The following is a 21,933-nucleotide window of genomic DNA, read 5'->3' on the forward strand; positions in this document are numbered from 1 at the left end:
CCACGAATCGGATTCCAACAATACTACAATCTAAACAATTATAAATATTTACTTCAACCACACTCTTACTGAAAATTATCTAATACCCAAAAATCCTTAAGCACACACACACACAAACAATACAAATAGCAGTCCGCGAACTCAACACACTCTAAATATTAACTTTCAAAATCTTAATACACTCTAATTCTTTTTACATACACAAAGTATTTATACAATTCGGACCCGATAAAGATGCTAAAAAAGACGATGCTGGATTTTTACAATTTACAATAATAATTTCACACGCTTGCGCAGTTTACAAACACTGGATCTCAATGCCGCATCACCTTGTCATCAATCAGTAAACCTCTCCCTCTGATACCGAAGATTTTCCCCTTCCTAGGGTACTCTTTGCTGAGGGTTACTACTTCTTAAATGACTACTTTCCCTCCTAAATGTTACTTTCCTCCTGGACTTCTATAAGTGGACCTCTATCCCTCCTCTCTAAGTTCTACAGAATTAGGGGTACCTTTCGCATCCGGGTACTTCTCACCAAGTAAACCAGGTTTCCGTCTCTCAGTTACTCTTCGCTATCAGGTACTAATCAACAATCGATCAGAGGGTCACTATTCACTGTTGATCAGCCACCATTCAGAATCAATCTCAAGCATGCACAAAGTCCGAAGTGCTATTTACACAGAATTCGAATTCTACCGTATGGGCAGAACTTCAATGTGAAATTCTGTATTTGGAAATTTGATTCTGCAAATTTAGACACTTTCTCAGACCAACTAGTTTTGGTGCGTACCACTCCACATACTTGGGCTTTTGAATTCAAACTAAATTGCCCAATGAAATCTTGGATGGACTGGACTATTCCCAGCCAATCTATACTCTAGCCACTGAGCCCAGTGCCTTTACGATGTTCCTCGTCCGTCACTCCAAGGAGGGACTCAGACACCTTCACGCAAACACCCCTCTCTGCTGGGCACCGGGGGTTCAACGCCTAGCCTCTTCGCGCTGGCAGTCGATGCCGATTTTCAGAACGCACCTTTCCAATCAGCGCTCCCGGCAAAGATAGCTCAATACGTAGACGAGACCTGTGTTTCAATACCCCAACAACTGGATACCAAATCTGGACAATGGGCCACACGTCGCCCTCGAAGCGCGTCAGGCTCTCGTTAAAGCAGCTGCAGTCTGCCAACTACGACCAGGTTTTGGGCCACGCCACACCCGGTTTTATGGGCCCCTAACCCAAAGGAGTGCTAACCAACTCCCGTGCTTGCTAGACTCTGTTCTAACGGTCTCGATTGGACCCTTTCCCAAGCCCGCGAATGATCGATCCGCTCCAAGTAGCAGATCGATGAAGTGCCGAAAATCAATGCGAAAACCACAGTGGGCCCAATTTCTGCACTCACGATCGAAACATCTCAACACCCTTGATCGCAAATTAATGTTTGGGGGTCTATTGAGATCCTGGACGAGCCCCCAATAGCTCATTCTAAGCTCCCCCCCAGTCTAGCTTCAGTCAAAAATCATGGAATCAAGCGCTTGCGCACCTAAAATTTATCTTGACAAAACACAATTACAGTTCCACTACTATACCTAACCACCGTGTGTTCGATCCTCGTATCTGCCTGATCAAGCCCTCTTTAGCCTCGCTCAAGCAGAGACACTCCAGAAGGTCACGCAGTCCTAAGCGTTCTCCCAGAAGATCAACACAGGACCTCATGGGAGCGGACTTTTATAGGTCCCAGAACCTTGATGGGCCGAACCACATTGGGGTGGTCTCTATATAATCCAATAACAGATATCGATTAACACAGCATATGATAGACATTTCCCTAACCCAATAATACAGTGACTAATACAATGTATTCAAACGGTGCTTCTGAGAGGAAGCAAACATAGCAACATTTACCCAGATATTCAAGAAACCCAGACAAGGCTCAATACTTAATCCAATCAACATCTAGCAAAGTAAAGCTTTGCAACATTATATACAATGTGTATGGCTGGTTTGCATTTATCCAATCCATTCCATGCAATTTGCACCTAATTGTCAGGATCTGCAGATGTTTTCATTCTCTTCCTGCAGCTCTTATCTAGGCTCTGGACAAATTGGCACCATTCTGTAGCTTGTCCTATTTCTGCAGAAGGCACATTTAAATTAACCAAATGGCCTAGCAACCCATAAGCCTTTACTCAATTTTAGTGTCCTGGCCAATTTGGCTAGAATTAACACTTACACAGAGAAACATTACGATAGAAGACCCAATTCTTAAATCCAGGGTGGAATTTGCATGTTCTCTCTGCGATTAAAGTAAACTCAATACTTGCATTTATTTCAAGAGGGTTTGTATACAAAAACAGGGATGTAATGTTGAGGCTCTATCAGGGCTAGTAAGACCGCATTTGGACTATCGGAGGAAGGAAGTGCTGGATCTGGAGAGAGTCCAGAGGAGATTTTCAAGAATGATCCCAGGAATGAGTAGGTTAGCCTATGATGAGTGTTTGTCAGCACTGGGCCTCGTTGGAGTTTAGAAAAATGAGGGGGGGACCTCATTGAAACATACAGAATAGTGAAAGACTTGGATAGAATGGATGTGGAGAGGATGTTTCCACTAGTGGGAGAGTCTAGGACCAGAGGTCATAATCTCAGAATTACAGGACGTTCTTTTAGGAAGGAGATGAGGAGAAATTTCTTTAGTCAGAGGGTAGTGCATCTGTGGAATTCTTTGCCAAAGGCTGTGGAGACCAAGTCAGCAGATATTTTTAAGGCAGAGAGAGATAGATTCTTGATTAATACATGTGTCAGAGGTTATTGGGAAAAGGCAGGAGAATGGGGTTAGGAGGGAGAGATAGATCAGCAGTGACTGAATGGCGGAGTATACCTATTCGATGCTTATTCATGCTTATTCCTCTCATAATGTTATGCACCTCTATAAGATCACTCTTCAGCCTCCTGTGCTCCAAGGAATAGAGTCCCAGCCTGCTCGACCTCTCCCCATAGCTCAGACCCTCGAGTCCTGGCCACATCCTCATAAATCTTCACTGCGCCCCTTCCAGCGTAACAATATCTATCCAACAACATCGTGCCCAAAAGTGAATGGAATACACTAAATGTGGCCTCACCAAAGTCTTATATAATTGCAACATGACCTCCCAACTTCTAAACTCAATACTCTGACTTTCATTTGCAGGAACTACAGTGCACAAATGCAATTCAATAAAAAGGCTTTTAAATGAAACACTCATGCACACTTCAATGGTCTTTCAATTAAATTTGGCTAACTACTCACTCAATAATCATCTTAGTTTGTTTTGGGGAACATGCTAGCGAAGAACTACCCCAAGTACCTTGACCTTTCTGAAACAGTGTATCCACTTAGAGCAGGGGTGAGGAACCTTTTCATGTTGGAATGCCGTATTGTTAGCTGTAATCTAATAAGGCCGCATCCAATAAGCTTCAATTAGATATACTTCAAAATGTACATTACTTTGTAAAAATCTAACTACTATGTACTCACTTAAAGAAAATGGGAAAAAAAATATTAATTCTAAAGTTAACTAACCTTTTAATGACATTGCTGTGACTGCTTTTTGTGGGAAAGCATTTGAATATTTGGTTGCAACATGGAGGTACGCAGTTTCAGCTGATCTTCACAATGGGTATCTGTCATTTGTGACCTTAAGGGTGTCTTGATTTGGATTAGGTAGGAGAATGTAGATTCGCAGCAATAAGTGGTTGAAAAGTAAGAAAGCATTTTTCGTGCCTATTGCCGAAGACGTGGGTATTCTATTGCATTTTTCCATATTTCAATCGGATCTTTCTTAGCGTCAAATAAGGACTTTAAAATGTCATCTTGTGAGAGCTCAATCAATTCCAACTGTAGATCTTTAGGAGCCTTGGAAACATCAACTAGGTGAGGTTGAAATGCTAATTTGAGTGTGATGTCATGATTCTCAAAGTCAGTAAACCTTTCATTGTATTCTTTAATTAATAAGTCTATAACAGCTGCATATTCTTCAAATGATTCGCATGAATCCTCCTGCTCATCAATGACCTTCGCTAACTGGGGAAAATGTTCATCCAAAATTTCATTTTGGAGAAGAAGAGTTTTGAAAAAATATAGCTTTTTTCGAAATGCTTGAATATTTTGACACATATATATATATATAAACTTAGTTTTACCTTGCAAAGAAAGGTTATTTGGTTGAATCTTCTTTTGCTCTTTGGTATTTCAAATACATTCATTTTAAGATTAAAATTAAAATAATAAAAGACAAACAAAAACATATTAATAAAAATTAAAAGGATTTGTTCTACAAAATTTCGATTCATTCAAAAGGCCGCACTTAACGGCCTAGAAGGCCGCAGATTCCCCACCCCCGAACTAGAGCAATGAATGTTAAACACCTCCTGCCCACATTAAAGCCGATCCGTCTTAGCTTAATTACTTCACATTCATACAATTCTCCTTTTATTTAAGGCATGCAAGACATAATTTCTGGCACAAGCCCTTTCTTCCCCTTGGTTGGTTCCACAATCATCGTGACCACCTTTTGTACGCAAGCTGTTCTCCTTCCAATTTACTGGTTAAAAGTTAACCTGAACGTACAATTAAATCTTTCTGGTAGGATGCCCACCTCACCTTTGTTCACATGGAGACTACCCCTAAAGTCTATTTCTTTACCGACACAATGCAGTCACCATCTCATGGAATGGTGATCCTGCATCTCATACTATTTCCCACCCACATTTCCCACCCTTATTCGCATATCCACACACCAATTGGATCAGCTAATAATCCAAAGGCAATATCTCTTGGAATTCTTATCTAACTAAATTAATATCTTAGTTCCCAGTACTCTCTAAATGCAGCCTTTCTTTTTTCCCTCCTCCTTTCCAAATGACTTCATCCTCTGCCTCCCTCTTCATTACCTTTGGATGCTGAATTCCAATGATCTTCATTCTGACCGAAGGTAGGCACATTTTCTGCAAGACTCTATCAGGCTTAGAATGGTCACTATTCATGACCAGAAAAGCTATGGCACAGCAGTACAGTTGCTGCCTTGTAGCACCAGAGACCCGGGTAGAATCCTGACCAGGGGCGCTGTCTGTATGGAGTTTGCATGTTCTCCTCGTGACCACGTGGGTTTTCTCTGGATGTTCCGGATTCCTCCCACACTCCAAAGACGTACAAGTTTAAGGTCATAAGGCCATAAGTGATAGGAGCAGAATTAGGCCATTTGGCCCATCAAGGCTACTCCACCATTCAATCATGGCTGATCTATTTCTCCCTGATAACTACATTCTTCATGTCTTCTCTTCATATCCCCCGACACCTGAAAGGTTTGTAGGTTAATTGGCTTCAGTAAAATTATCGCTAGTGTGTAGGGTAATGCTAGTAGACAGGGATCGTTGCTCGGAGTGGACTCGGAGGACCAAAGGGCCCGTTTCCGCGTTGTAACACTAAACAAAAGTAAAAATGCGGATCCTGTCCAGCGTTAAGGAATGTAAACACATTTTTGGTGCAAACTGTATTTGACTCCTGTATGCCTTGCACGCCGATCTTGGACACAAACAACGCATCCAGACAAGAACAGGGGTGGGCACAGTAAATCACACATTTAGTAATAGAACTTCCAACACAATCAGCAACACCACGGCCAAGAGCGCCAGCAGGAGTTGCTGCCCTACAGCCCTTGCAGGCGCCGAGACCCGGGTTCGATCCCGACTACGAGCGCTGTCTGTACGGATTTGTAATTTCTCCCCGTGACCGCGTGGGGTTTCTCCGAGATCTTCGGTTTCCTCCCACACTCCAAAAACGCACAGGTTTGTAGGTTAATTGACTTGGAGTATGTGTACATTGTCCCCAGTGTGTGTGTGATAGTGTTAATGTGCGGGGATCGCTGGTCGGCACAGGCTCAGTGGGCTGAAGGGCCTGTTTCCGTGCTGCATTCTAAAGTAAACTAAACAGGCCCTGGCAGACGGAGTACAAGGGTTCGGTAAAACGGACGCCTCATCTGTGCTTGGTCTCGCAGGTGTAGAGGTGGCCACAGGGAGCACAGAATGCAATAGACAAAGTTGGAGGAGGTGCAAGTTCACACTTCTTTCATGCCCCTCCAAAAACCTGCACCAATTACCCACCAGAATAAAACAAAAGTAGCTGCACATGCACACCACAATTATCAATTCACAAACTCCTCCGACTTAAAAGATATATTTTTGTTTGGAAAACTGCAGGGACTGCTGAAAAACCTACGTTTAATCACAGGCTGTGACAATTTGGGATGACCAGTAAATCCAGATGTACACAGCAAACCCACATCCTGCAAATCAATAAAAAGCTAAAATAGAACAGACAGACATGGTTTGACAATCAATCTTCATGAATTGAGTTGGTTCTCAAGTTCCAGTCTTTACAATGCTGCCACCTTGAGGTTTATGGGGGACCCAAGTTACATTTCCCGATGATTGCTCTTCACTGCACCCAACGTGAGGAATTGAACACTCAAGTGTCTTGTGGCTTGATACGATCAAAATTAACAGCACAAGACAATTTAATCTTTGGCCTTATCAGCAGCAGCCTCATACAATTGGACAGCCAAGCGTTCATGAGTTATCTCCACTCACAGATTTATATTCTGGTTTAATATTGTACTATTAATTATTTCAAATACAAACTGCTGCAGGACCTCAACAGTGCTATTTAATAGAAATCTTGGCTGTGAAAATGACTCATCTCATAGCAAACATTACTGATCACAAAAGAGGAACATGCATTGCGCCTTTTGCCTGTCTGGCTTATACATTATAGTCACAAGTCGATTATTTATAATAGACAAACAATATGTAGCGTCTTCATGAGTATAGGATAGTTTCTTCCCAGCTATTACCAGGCAACTGAATCATCTTACCACAACCACATAGCAGTGCTGAACTACTATCTACCTCTTCGGTGACCCTCGGACTATCCTTGATCCGAGTTGGCTAGCTTTACCTTGTACTGAATGCTATCCCCTTATCATGGATCAATCCACTGTAAATGGCTCGATTGTGATCATGTATTTGGCTTTCTGCTGACTGGTTGGCGCGTGACAAAAGCTTTTCTCTGTAACTCGGTACACGTGACAATAAACTGAACTGAGTATATGTCATTCGAAAGAAAAAAACTCCTATTCAGGGAGATAGCAATGTCAGAGGTAGACAAAAGCGCTGGAGAAACTCAGCATCATCTATGGAGCGAAGGAAATAGGCAACGTTTCGGGCAGATTGTGGATTTCACATTAAAGATGTTCAAGAACATTAACAGTATATTGAAATTTCAATGGTTTCATCCATTTTTCAAAGAAAGAACAAATCATTGTCACGGACCATCAGTAAACCAGTGCTTCTTGTATTTATTCTAATAAGCACCACGGAAAGCAATAATGCCCCCCAACAACCCATCGCTTGTCAGGAAGCTTTGTACCATGGAGGCCATCATAGCCACAGTTCATCCTGCCTTGAATGGCTATATTCACAATTCAAGAGTGTTTTATTGTCATACTAGACCAAGTGCAGACCCGTTGGGTCTGCTCCCCCAATGGTGTGATTCCCCCAACCCAATATTCCACCATGCACCCGTCTCCTCCAATGGAATTGAAGCCGTTGCCAAATATAAGTTTCCAGCACTCCCCTGCCTCCCTCAATTGCACCTCCCCTGCCTGCTGCAGCAGTGAAAAGTTCAGTGTTCCTGTCTTGCAACTTTGTTTCAAAGTGTGTTGGAAGATGATAGGAAGGAGCAGCCGTCAACGAATCAAAAGGCAGGAAGGGATCCGTACTGCAGGCGGACGGATTTGAGTTTTATAGATAGATAGATAGATAGATAGATAGATAGATAGATAGATAGATAGATAGATAGATAGATAGATAAACCAAATGCAGGTAGGTAGGATATGGGTAAACGGGGCAACTTGGTTGCCATAAGCAAGTTCAGCCGAAGGCCCTGTTTGCTTGCAGCATAACTCCAAAACTTTAAATCCTATTGTTGATAATTTCAATTGATGAGCATGCAATACACAGCTCCATTCAGATTAGAAAGAGGGGAAAGAGTCGGGAGGGAGGGAGAGTGGAGGGGAAGGGGGAGAGAAGTGGAAGAGTGGGGAGGGAGGTGGAGAGGGGTAGCGGGAGTGATGGAAGAGGGACAGAGGGATAGGGGAAGAGGGAGGGGTGAGAGGGAAAGGGGTGGGGTAGAGAGTGAAGGGGGTGGGGGAGAGAGGGATAGGTGGGAGAGGGAGAGGGGTGAGGAGCGGGAAACATAGAAACATAAGATTCTATAAGATCACCCCTCAATCTTCTAAATTCTAGCTAGTACAAGCCGAGTTTATCCAGTCTTTCTTCATATGAAAGTCCTGCCATCCCAGGAGTCAGTCTGGTGAACCGTCTCTGTACTCCCTCTATGGCAATAATGTCTTTGGGCATTGTGACATCACACGATGACACGGTCACCAGGGGCTGGGGCTGGTGCAAAGGCATATGTAAATGGATCCATCCCGATTGGACATCTGCGAGCATTGGGCATTGTGACATCACACGACGGGAACGAATCAAAAGGCAGGAAGGGATCCGTACTGCAGGCGGACGGACGGCGGACGGATTTGAGTTTTATATAATAGATAGATAGATGTCCCAGATAGAACAATACAATTCTTACTCACCCAATGAATAAAAACAAACATTAATACAGATCTCTTGAAGTAGCAGATTGCTCCAGGACATTTCATAGAGGCACTCGCAACAAACATGTCAAGGGCGATGACCATAATCATAACAACATAACAAGTTTCTAGGCTATTCAACCCCTCGTGCCTGTTCTGTCATTCATAAGATCTTGGGTGACATTGATACCCTCAGTGCAACTTTCCTGCTCAATCCCCATATCTCTGGATTTCCTGAACATCATAAATCTATCAAAATCTTTCTTGAATATATTAAGCTTACGTAGACTCTGGGGTAAATAATTTACTCCCAAAGATTCACTACCCTCGAGTTAAGAAATTACTTCTCATCTTAGTCCTGATGGTGTTATTTTAAGACTATGAGCCCTGCTCCAGTCAGTGGTGATGTCGTCCATCGAGAAAGAGTTATTTGTTTACATCTGAACGTTGAAATCCCTCTTTGGCCTTGTCTAATTCTATCTTTGCCGGCTCAATGTTTAAAGTTTTTTTGTGTTTCAACTCTGCCTGGCCCCCACACAACATCCCACATCCCCTCCTCCCACCATTCTGTTACTGCCTTGTTACTAGCTTTAACTTCCATGATGATGGTCCAGGGCAGATTGTTGGTGATAATTACCACTAATGTAACACCACTTTTTAAAAAGGGAGGTAGAGAGAAAACGGGGAATTACAGACCAGTTAGTCTAACGTCGGTAACCATATAACAATTACAGCACGGAAACAGGCCATCTCGACCCTTCTAGTCCGTGCCGAACACGTATTCTCCCCTAGTCCCATATACCTGCGCTCAGACCATAACCCTCCATTCCTTTCCTGTCCATATAACTATCCAATTTATTTTTAAATGATAAAAACGAACCTGCCTCCACCACCGTCACTGGAAGCTCATTCCACACAGCCACCACTCTCTGAGTAAAGAAGTTCCCCCTCATGTTACCCCTAAACTTCTGTCCCTTAATTCTCAAGTCATGTCCCCTTGTTTGAAGCCAATTAAGCGACAAATCTGTACATCTTTGGAATGTAGGAGGAAACTGGAGCACTCGGAGAAAATTCAGACAGAATCCATAGTCAGGATCAAACCAGGGTCCAAGGTGCTGTGAGGCAGTAACTCTACCTCTGTGCCACCGTGCTACCCACAGGGGCTTCACTGGACCTCGTTGATGTCATATGATGTCAAATGCTGCCTTTGATGTCAGCAGCAGCTCACCTCTGGGATTCAGTTCTTTGCTCTGTATTTGGGCGAGAGCCATGATGTGGTCTGGTCCATATAAACACTGGCAAAATCCAAACTGAGCATCAATGATCAGGTTATTGACCAGAAAATAACATTTGATATGGTTGTTGATGGCTCTGATGTATTGTGAGTAATTTTGGACACCTTATCTGAGGAAGGGTGTGCTGGCCCTGGGGAGGGTCCAGAGGTGGTTTACAAGAATAATACCATAAATGAGTGGGTTAACATATGATGAGTGTTTGTCGGCACTGGGCCTGTATTTGCTGGAGTTTAGAAGAATGAAACGTACAGAATAGTGAAAGGCTTGCATAGAGTGGATGTGGAGAGTATGTTTCCACCAGTGGGAGAGTCTAGGAATAGAGGTAATCGCCTTAGAATTAAAAGACGTTCCTTTAGGAAGATGAAGAGGAATTTATTTTGTCAAATAATGTGCCGAATCTGTGGAATTCTTTGGCACAGAAGGCTGTGGAGGCTAAGTCAATTGATATTTTTATGGTAGAAATAGATAGATAGATTCTTGATTAGTATGGGTGTCAGGTGTTATGGGGAGAAGGCAGGAGAATGGGGAGGAGAGATAGATCAGCCATGATTGAATGGCAGAGTAGACTTGATGGGCCGAATGGCCTAATTATGCTCCTGTCACTTATGACCTTATGACCGCTCTGCACAAGAACCAGCCCCACACATATAGTCATAGAGACATACGGCGTGGAAACAGGCCCTTCAACCCAACTTTCCCATACAGGCCAACATCTCCCGTCTACATTAATCCCAGCTGCCTGTGTTAGACCCATATCCATCGAAACCTATCTTTCCCATGTACAACTAAATGCCTCTTAAAAGCTGCAATAGTAACGGCCTCAACTTCCTCCTCCGGCAGCTCGTTCCAAACATCCACCATCAGTTTGTCGATTATCACGAGTAGAATTATTGGGAGTAATGAGCTAGACTGGATTTGTCCTGCTTTCAGCGAACCGGACATATCGGACAATTATCCAGTTGCTGGGTAGATGCCAGTGTATTAACTACATTGGAACAGATTGTCTCACGATTCAGCTGGTTCACAAGCTTGGGTCTTCAGTGCTGCCACTGGGACGTTTCCTGGTCCCAGATTGTGCTGCACCCAGTGCTTTCAGCTGTATCTTGCCGTCAGATGGACGTCCTCTGGTTCTCCATTCCCCTACTCCGGGAAAGAGAATCTGTGTGTGTTACCCAATCTATTCCTCTCATGATCTTTTACACACTACAAGATCAGTCCTTATCCTCCTGAGCTCCAAGGAATAGAGTCCTAGCCTACTCAACCACTCTCTATAGGTCAGACCTTTGACCACTGGCAACATCCTGATAAAAACATCTCCTTTCAACTTTGCTCCTCACTTTAAAGCAATGCCCTCCAGTCTTTGACATTTCCATCCTGGAAAGAAGGTTTCAACCTTTGACCCTATCTATGCCTCTCAGTTTTATTTCCTTCTGTCAGGTCTCCCCTCAACCTCCGGCGTTCTAAAGAAAACAATCTAAGCTCGTCCAACCACCCCCAGTTGCTAATACCCTCCAGTATCGGCAACATTCGGCTATACCCCAACTGCATCATCTCTGAAACCTCGTCTTTCCTATGATGGAGGAACCAGAGTGGCACACAATACAAGTTTTCTTAAAATCTCCTCACCTTTGCTGTTGAACTGTACACTACCACTTGTGACTAAATGCGATGCAACTACAGGACTGTTGCTATTTTTTAAATTTGTTTTTAAAAACACACGTGATCCGGTTTTGTTCCATCATTAGGCTGATCCTTCACTTTAAGTATGGGTTTTTAAGTATTAATACTTTAGGTATTAATACTTATTAAGTATTAACTGTGGAGTTGCTGATTTCCATTTCTCTACCCAGTGCTGAACAATTGCATTAATACAAAAGGTTAGAAGCAAAGAACTGCAGTTGCTGGTTTATACCAAAGATAGACACAAAATGCTGGAGTAACCCAGCGGGTCAGCCAACATCTCTGGAGCAAAAGGATAGGTGACGTTTTGGGTCGGGACCCTTCCTGGGAGGTTGCCCACTGTTCAGCGTCGATATGGTGGACTGAATGGCCTGTTTCCATGCTGTACGACTCTAGCCTCAACAGGTGAACCAAGGTAGATCCCCTGGTTCAGCAGGAATGGCAGAGTGAGGGATATGCTGATGGTGCAGCTTTCCACTGCTGCTGCTGCTGCTGCTGGTTTATGGCACTTTCCGCATGCCCAGTTTAGAGTGGCCAACCTGTTCAGATTCTATCCAATTTAGCACAGCTAGCAAGCCACACACCGCAATGAAAAGCACGCTTGACATGCAAACAAGATTTAGTTTCCACCGTGTGGTAGTCACTTCTGATACAATAATGGACATTGGCATCCCTAGAGTGGGGAATACAGGCAGGTTAAACCCTAATGCTCGTTCACACATAACCTATTGTGGACCCAATCCAGCAGATACTTCCTTGCAGGCCCAACCATGTCCAACACTGGTGATGCTCCCAAGATGGATAAGGTGAAGAATATTGAATGCCCTCACCCAGTGCACATCCTATGTAGAAACATAGAAAGTGGATGCAGCAGTAGACCATTCAGCCCTTCGAACAGCACCGCCTTTCAATATGATCATGGCTGATATTCCAGAATCAGTACCCCATTCCTGCTTTCCCCCCAAATCATAATAATAAATCATAATCATAATTTATTAGCCAGGTAAGTTTTGCAACATATGAGCAATTTGATTTGCCACACAGTCATACCAAAAAAAAGCAACAAGACACCCAACTATGTAAAACTTGACATAAACATCCACCACAGCGGTTCCTCCACATTCCCCACTGTGATGGAAGGCAATATCTTCTTATCTTCTTTCCTCCTGTTTCTACCGCGGTCGAGGGAGTCAAACCATTCACAGCCGAAGCTCCCACGTCGGGGCGATCGAAGCTCATGCGCCCTGGAGCTCCCGAAGTCGGTCCCTAACCAGGGAACGCCAGCTCCATGTGTTCAAGAAGGAACTGCAGATGCTGGAAGATCGAAGGTACACAAAATTGCTGGAGAAACTCAGAGGGTGCAGCAGCATCTATGGAGCGAAGGAATACGCCAGCTCCATGATGTTGAGTCCACCGGCTCCCGCAGTTAGAGCTCCCCAGGTCAATCCCCGACAGGGAACGCCAGCTCCACGATGTTAGGCCGCAGTGCGGACGGAGACACGACACAGGAAAAGTCGCATCTACGTCGAGGAAAGAGATAAAAAAAGGTTTCCTCTACCTGCCCCCCCCACCCTTCACCACCACCACACCCCACATAATACAAAACTGAAAGTACGCTAAAACATACATTTTACAGCAAACTAAAAACAACAAAGAAGGAAAAAGACAAGACAGACCGTTTGCGAGGCAGCCATCATCGGCGCGCCTGGTGGTCTGGATTCCGTTAGCCTTAAGAGCTATATCTAAAAGGCCTGTCCCACTGTACAAGGTAATTCAAGAGCTCTCCCGAGTTTCCCCCGATTCGAACTCGGAGAATTACTCTAATAGCCATTTGTAGGTACTCGGGGCTCTCGTGGACATTTTTCACGGTGCTGAAAAAACTTCACGAGTTACTGTGTTTCCAGAGTACCTGCTGTTAGCATTACGAGCCACTACGGGACATCTACGAGCTCCGACGTATCCGCTACGTACATTCTACGTACCTACCATGAGTTTGTTTTGTTTTTTTAACTCAGGAGAGCTCTTGAATTACCTCGTACAGTGGGACAGACCCTTAACTCTCTCTTGAATACATCCAGTGAATTGGCCTCCACTGCCCTCTGTGGCAGAGAATTCCAGATTCACAACGGATTGAAAAGGTTTTTCCTCATAACAGTCCTAAATGGCCTACCCTTTATTCTTAAATTGTGACCCCCGGTTCTGGACCCCTAACATCGGGAACATTTTTCCTGCATCTAGCCTGTCCAATCCCTTAAGAATGTTATATGTTTCTATAAGATCCCCTCTCATTCTAAATTCCAGTGAATACAAGCCCAGTCAATCCATTCTATATGTCTGCTACTTTCAGGGCTTCTTCCAGCTGTTCAACATGGAAGAAAACTAATGCAGAGTGGGGAATCAAGACATTTTAGTCTAACACTGCCTTCGGATCATAAAATTTCCAACAGCTGCCACAGTTTCTGACTTTACGTCATATAAATGCACGTGCAATACGGTAAAGAAAATGTTGCACTTTTTTTAACATATAATTACACAGGAAAATCTTAGTAGTAGAATTAGACCATTCGGCCCATCAAGTCTATTCCACCATTCAATCAAGGCTGATCAATCTTTCCGTCTCAACCCCATAGCCTTTGACATCGTACTAATCAAGAACTTGTTTTTAGTTTTTTAATGTTGCTGTTTTACCTGCACTTTTTAAAACTATTTGTACTGTTTTATCAGGGACTGAATGTTTTTATTATGTGTGAAATGTTTAAGTTTTATGTGCGATGCTCCAGTATTCCCTGGGAAACGTCTTCTCATTTTGCACTGTACAATTGTGCCTTGCAAGATGACAATAAAGGTTGATTGATTGATTGTAAATCTCTGCTTTAAAAATAGCCAAAGAATTGGCCTCCACAGCCATCTGTGGCAATGAATTACAGACTCACCACCTTCTGACTAAAGTGATGTGCTGGCCAAGTTTGTTTACACTGAGGGTTGGTGGGTGCCTGCTCGGAGATGGTGGTGGAGACAGATATGATAGAGGCGTTTAAATCACTTTTACATAGGCACATGGATAGATAGGTTAACGTACGGATCAGTGACACAGCTGGTAGAACTACTGCCTCACAGCGTTACACACTCAGGTTCAATCCCGGCTTCGGGTGCCGTCTATGTTTAGTTTGCACATTCTCCCTGCAACTCCGTGGGTTTCCCCGCGTTGCTCTGGTTCCTTCCACACCCCAAAGACGTTTCGGTTTCTAAATTAATTGGCCTCTATAAATTGCCCCTAATGTGCAGGGAGTGGATGCATTAGTGGGATTACATAGAACTGGTATGAATGGGTATTCAATGGCCAGCATAGACCCAGTGGGCTGAAGGGCCCGTTTCTATGCTGCATCATTCAATGAATCAATGGATGATTATGGATCATATGCAGGCAGATGAGATTCGTTTATCTTGGCATCATGATGAGCACAGACAGTGTGGTGTACTCTTCAATGTTATATCAAATATTAATGCAGCTACCACACTTGCAACATATTTTAAGATTAAGCACTCAATTATATATGAGTGGCATCAGTTTTCATAAACTGATGCCACTCATATAAAATTGAGTGTTAAAACATGTCCATTAGCCCAACTTGCCCACACTGACGAACATGCCCCATTTATATTAGTCCCACCTGCCTGCGCTTGGCCCATATCCCTCTAAATCTACCGTATCCATGTACCTAAATGTTTTTTTAAACGTTGTGATAGTACCTGCCTCAACTACCTCCTCCGAATAGCTCATTCCATACACCTACCACCCTTTGTGTAAATAAAGTTGCCCCTCAGGTTCCTATAAATTTTCACCCTCCTCACCTTAAACCTATGTCCTCTGAAACTCGATTCGAGTTTTGTACTCCAAAAGTGTGAGTAAATACTCTGCCTTCTGTAAGTGCAATGTCAAATATATCCCACCTCAATTAGATCGCTGACTGACCACAATTTTATTCCCATGACACACTGGAGCTTTGAAAACAGACAGCTGTGCATTATTTCCCAACAAATGGCAAGTGTTGAAATTTCCCTGCACTCGAGTGGAACATTTGTTAATGCTGATTAACTAGGAGAATTCAAACGATGAATTGGAACAGAATAAGACAAATCTGCCCAGCAAAGTCTTAATTATAGCCCCAAAACATACGCCATTTTCTTTGACAACCAAATAGGATTTAACAATGCACAATATGCAGAGCCGCACATTATAATTCAAAATAACAACATACCATGCAAACATTCACATCGACTAAATTTACTTAAAATATTACAGAAGTACTGCATGCATAAAAATATGACTTGCAATTTAAATGAACACTACATCCTCCAGATAATGGAGATACTAAGGGCGCATTGACAGCTGCCAATTTGTAAGACAGATGGCATCATTTATAAATGCAATGAAGTGACATTTAAACGTCAGTGCGGTAAACATTTCATAATTTACAAGGAGAGTATAAAACATTGCAACTTACCTGCAAAACAATTACAGAGCACTGTAAGCTGCTGCCCTTGCAGTCCCAAGGATGATAACATATTTAACTTGACAAATTTTCAATCTCTGCTCCCAACACAAACCATAGACCATCAAGAACTACAAACATCAATTAAATGTACACTGAATAAACATTAAGGGTATCACAATCATGTTGTTTTACTTGGCTAAAGATTTAATTTCAAACTATACTTGTATCTGGTGGCCAGAGTGAGAAATTGAAACATTAATTTCAGCAAATCTTTGAATGAAAATTCCAGTGATAAAGTTGACATAGTGACATTTAAAAGACAAACTGCAATGACATTTTTTCTGGTAAACAGAAGGCAGAAAGGAGGACATCTTCCCATCTTCACCCCAATCTGCTTTCCGCAGAGACCGTTCCCTCCGCAACGCCCTGGTTAACTCATCCCTTCCCACCCAAACCACCCTTTCCCCAGGTACCTTCCGCAGCAAATGCAGAAGAAGCAACATCTGTCCCTATACCTCCTCCCTCAACTCTGTCCAGTGACCCCGACAGTGCTTTCAGGTTAGGCAGAGGTTCACTTGCACCTCCTTCAACCTCATCTACTGTATCCGTTGTTCAAGATGTAAACTCTTGTACATCGGCAAGACCAAAGGCAGACTGGGCAATCGTTTCGCTGAACACCTTCACTCAGCCCGCCTGAACCTATCTGATCACCCGGTTGCTAAACACGTTCATTCTTCTTCCCATTCTCACACTGACCTTTCTGTCCTAGGTCTCCTCCACTGTCAGAATGAGTCTAAACGCAAATTGGAGGAACAGCATCTCATATTTCGCTTGGGTAGCTTACAGCCCAGTGCTATGAATATTGATTTCTTTAACTTCAAGTAACCCCGGCATTCCCCTCTCTCTCTCTCTCTCTCTCTCCCTCCCCCACCCAAGGTGCACCAGCTTCTTATTTTCACCCAAACAAACAGCTAACAATGGCCTGTTTCCTTTATCATCGTTACTTTTTTGCATATCTTTCATTCATTTTTCTTTATCTCTCTACATCTCTCGTTTCCCTTATCCCTAACTAGTCTGAAGATGGGTATCGACCCAAATCATCACGCACTCCTTCTCTCCAGAGATGCTGCCTGTCCCTTGAGTTACTCCAGCTTTTCGTGTCTATCTACAATCCATAACTGTCTAGCACAGCAAGAAAATTCAAATAAATGAACTGCGATCGAGTAATAAGGAGCAAATACACCATGGTTTTTGGTTCGATTTTTAGTGAGAGCTAAGATAATTTAAACTTAACAGAAACATAATCAATGTAGAACAATTCCACAATTATTAGTTTAATAATAAATTAACAACTATACCTGCCATCCTAAAGCAAAGGATATATGGGTGCCACAGTGGTGCACAGTAGGGTTGCTGCCTTACAGCACCAGAGACCTGGGTTCAATCCTGACAATGGGTGCTGTCTTACGGGGTTTGTGCTTTCTCCCCATTGCTTGCGTGGGTTTTATCCGGAAGCTCCGGTTTCCTCCCACACTCCAAAGATGTACACATTTGTAGGCTGATTGGCTTGGTAAAATTATAAATGGTCCCTAGTGTGTGTAGGAATGTGTTAGTATGCAAGGATCGCTGATTGGCACAGACTCGGTGGGCTGAAGGGACTGTTTCCACGCTGTATCTCTAAACTAAACTAAAAATGTAACATCACCATAGGGTTAAGGGCCTGTCCCACGAGCATGCGACCTGCATGCATCAAGAGCCGACCAAACCGGAAGCGGGGGCCGCGCGGAGGTCGAGTGATCCCCGTACAGGGCCGGTCCCACCAGCATGTGCCTGCATGCGGCGAGCGTGACCAAACCGGAAGCGGGGGCCGCGCGGAGGTCGAGCGAGTGATGTGAAGTTCGAGTGAAGTGACGTGAAGTTCGCGCGTGACGTACGGCGTCAAGACGCTGTGTAAGGGGTCGAGGTGGCTGCGGGCCGGCAGACCTTTGCCGCACAGAATTTTTGAACGGTCAGTTTTTCGGAGCCCCCGCGCGATGTCGGGACCAGCTCCGCACAACTCCATACGGCTCCGGCGATCTAAGTGGGACCTGCCCCGCGAGGCCGTACGGCTCAAGCGACCACGTTAGGTCGCGCTTGCCACATGCAGTCGCATGCTCGTGGGACAGGCCCTTTAGTTGACAAACAATGTGTAATGCAAACAAACTATTTCCATCACAATACGATTCATCAGAAGATAATTTATGATCATATGAACAGGTACGAGGCTGAATGGCATACTCTTAAATATGTTCTCAACTGAGTTCATGATGAGTTTGAAATGTACATAGCAATAACATGGTAATTGGCAAATAAAGATTTGCACAAAAAGCTCATGCAGAACATAAATATTTGACTTTCCTTTTGCTAAAATACTGCATAATAGTATTTCTTCAATATTCACCTGATTTATTCATCCATGTTGATATAATTTCCACCAAGAAAGATGCATTACTGAAAATCAGTTTGCAACAACCAAATCTTTCGTTACATCAATGTATCAGTTTACACATACACATTTGCTCAGATTTCTGAATTATTTGAGTTGCTCAATTACAACTGCAACAGATGTAATGCAGCCAAGTTGTGATCGAACATACCGAGGGACAATCTATACTGGTTTGTATGAACATCAGGAAATGCTAAGTTCACAAGCATTAAAAATGAGAGTTTTACTGTGCATTTGGCAGAACAGTTGCCAAATAAATCTGTGCATTATCTGATTAATCAATAATATTACAGAAGTAAATGACCTACAATATATTAAAAAAGATACTTCATCATTTCCAACCTATTTCTGCTAATCTCTTAAAATAGCTCCTCCCCCCCCCCCCAATACAGCCGCATATTTAAAGTTATGATTTAAAAAGTTGAAACTTTAGAGATATGTACACAAGCCTCTAAAGATAGCAATCAGGTATATAAGGAAAAGGCAAAAAGGAAGTTGGTCTTGGTGACTGGGGCTAAGTTTAGTTTAGAGTTTAAAGATACTGCATGGAAACAGGCCCTTCAGCTCAATGAGCATTACGCCAACCATCGATCACCCCGTTCACATAAGTTCCATGTTATCCAACTTTCTCATCCACTTCCTACACACCAGGGGCAAATTACACCGGCTAATTAACCTACAAACTCACACGTCTTTGAGATGTGGGAGGAAACCACAGCACCCGGAGAAACCCACACGGTCACAGGGAGAATGTGCAAACTCCACACACATAGCATCCTAGGTCAGGATAGAACCTAGGCTCTGGCACTGTTAGGCAGCAGCTCTACCAGGTGAAAGATGAGAAACAATGCAGTGATTTAAAAAAAAATGTTGGAGTAACTCAGGGGGTCAGGATGCATCTCTGGAGGACATGGATAGGTGGCGTTTCATGTCGGGACCTTTATTTGAAGAAGGATCTCAACTTGAAATGTTGCTTATCCATGTTCTCAAGAGTTCTGCCTGTTCTGCCTGACCCACTGAGCTTTGCTTCCATTATGGAAGGTTCTCATAAGGTCACACCTGTAGTAATAGCACACAGTTTACAAGGAAGGCAGCAGAGATTCACTAAAATGCTGTTAGGGTTCTGTCGGCTAAAGAACGAGGAAAAATTACAAATGAGGCTTCAAGTCAATAACAAAGAAAGTTAAGGGGAACTTTTTCCACAAACAAGAGTGATATAATTATGATATTCGTATAAAAGTAATTTATGCTGTGTCAATTATCAATTTTAAATCTGAGATGCTGGGCCATTGCGACACTGGGTAGATAGATTTAAGATTAGGTCAATTATAATTACAATGACTGACGGAATATTTCAATGAGTTTAAAGAATTGTTCCTCTTGGCTCAAAGAATAGCATTGATTAGCCACTAAATCATTGGTTAAGTATTTCCATAAAAATGATCTAAAATTTAGTGTTAAAAAGGCTATGCAAATTAAACATCTCATTAGTTAAAGATTAGTTGTCCAACTATTCGAATTGGTTTGGCCTATATACGATATGATAGGACTTTATTTATCCCAGAAGGGAAATTGATCTGCCAAGTCATAAAAAAATAAAAAAATACATGCATATAACAGGATGCAATGAAATTCCCTGTTCACGTTAAGCTCAAAGTAAACAACTGTAAGTGATACAACTGTGAATAATGACAAATGACAATCATAAATTATCTGTACTGCACTACTGAAAGAACATACACTAAGGGGTGCAAGGGAACAACCAAAAACATGAAACGGTGTAAGCTCAGGCTGCGTATTCCCCTGTAGAGTTTGTCACATGATCGTCCACCTCCAACTGGCCCATTCCCATCTCCACTCCTTGCATAACTAGTAAATCTAGGTTAAACGAAGGGGGGGGGGGAGATGGAAAATACGTTTTCATGCTGCTTTTGACTTTCTCCAGAGATACTTCACTCCAGAGTGAAATGAATTTCCAATTCATGGAGACAGTGTTGCAGGGTGGAAGCCACATCAAGGGGGCGTGTTTGTTGCCAAATCAGTTTCTGGGCCTGAAAGTGCGCCAAAATGTTCAATGTTGCCAGTCTTTCGCTACTGACCAACAAAGATTATAGAGCGGAGCTGACCAGAACTCGCAGTGAGTTTTACGCCACCAGCTGCCTATGAAACTTCCTAAACCCCTGGCGCTGCTCTTTATCACATGACAGGTAAAGCGTGTTACCAAGGTGCATTGCTAAAACAAGTTTGCACAGTCAACAAGTGGGAAGTGTGCATTTTGCTCCTGAAGTGTTATGATGTTTTAACGGAGAAACGGTAAATTGATAGCAATTAATTTAAATACCAAATTTTGCTTTGCGAAGTAGGAGGAGGAAGGAAGGGGGGAAGGGGGATTCAAGATTCAACTGAGCAGGAATAAATTGTGGAAAATAAACTTACCACGTTGATAGAAGGTAGTTCGCCTGGATGTTCGAGCACGGTTTCTTGCTCCAGGCTATAACTTTGGTGGAAGTGTTTGCGATGGAAATGCATCTCGTCCGGAGTGTGAAATAGCAGCGGGCATGCGGGGCAATCGAGGCGCTGTGTGCCCGGGGGTGAAGGATCCTCCATAGTTGCGGCTTCGGCTGCCGGCCCGGGTTACAACGGCCACTCTGACCCAGCACGAACCAAGCTCCCTGTAACCAGAAGTGGAGGCTGCAGAGCCACACATGGGCTCATTTCACTGCATTGGTGTGGACATGGGGGGCGTTGCTTCTTTCCTCGAGTTGCCTGCAGTTTGGCCAAGTGTTGGTGCGGGTGGGGGTGTATCTCACACAGCGCTCGAGTGCCGGGCACACACACACACACAATACTCGAGGAGCTGCCTGCCTGCCCTGCGGGGAACGGCGCAAACCGCGGGCAAACAGGAAACCAGAGAAGCCAAAGGGGGAGGGGGCTCTGGTTTCACATGGACTCAGACTCAGTGCAACAGTTTATCCCAAAGGCTCTGCTATAGGATCTTTGGTTTATCCCCCCCCCCCCTCCCCTCCTCTTTTCCCGAGCTTTCAGCCGGTGTGGTTGGGCACACAGCAGGTGGATGGAGATATCAGTTGTGGCAACAGAGAGCTGGCACACGGACCTTGCGTGCCACCGATAGTCCCTTAACGCACGGCATTAACGACGAGCTGCCCCAAGTGGAACAATCGAAATTAAAAACATAAAAGATAGAGATTAAACAAGGCATATCATATGCAAAGAAGCAGTTGCATTTACATAGCACCTATAGGAAATCACAAGGCGCCCCAAAGCACCT

General features: G+C 43.5%; 1 protein-coding gene across 1 annotated transcript in view; it reads right to left on the bottom strand.

The window, feature by feature from the left end:
* The window catches only part of LOC129710317 (tensin-3-like), a 484,648-nt gene extending 463,144 nt beyond the window's left edge, over positions 1 to 21,504 (bottom strand). Inside the window, exon 1 of the mRNA XM_055657243.1 lies at positions 21,081 to 21,504. Within this exon, the coding sequence (XP_055513218.1) occupies positions 21,081 to 21,251 (171 nt within the window). The 5' untranslated portion in view covers positions 21,252 to 21,504. The remainder of the gene's footprint in view (positions 1 to 21,080) is intronic.
* Positions 21,505 to 21,933: the final 429 nt, after the last annotated feature.

The sequence above is a fragment of the Leucoraja erinacea genome, chromosome 2 (assembly GCF_028641065.1).
Source record: "Leucoraja erinacea ecotype New England chromosome 2, Leri_hhj_1, whole genome shotgun sequence".
NCBI classification, from domain to species: Eukaryota; Metazoa; Chordata; class Chondrichthyes; order Rajiformes; family Rajidae; genus Leucoraja; species Leucoraja erinaceus.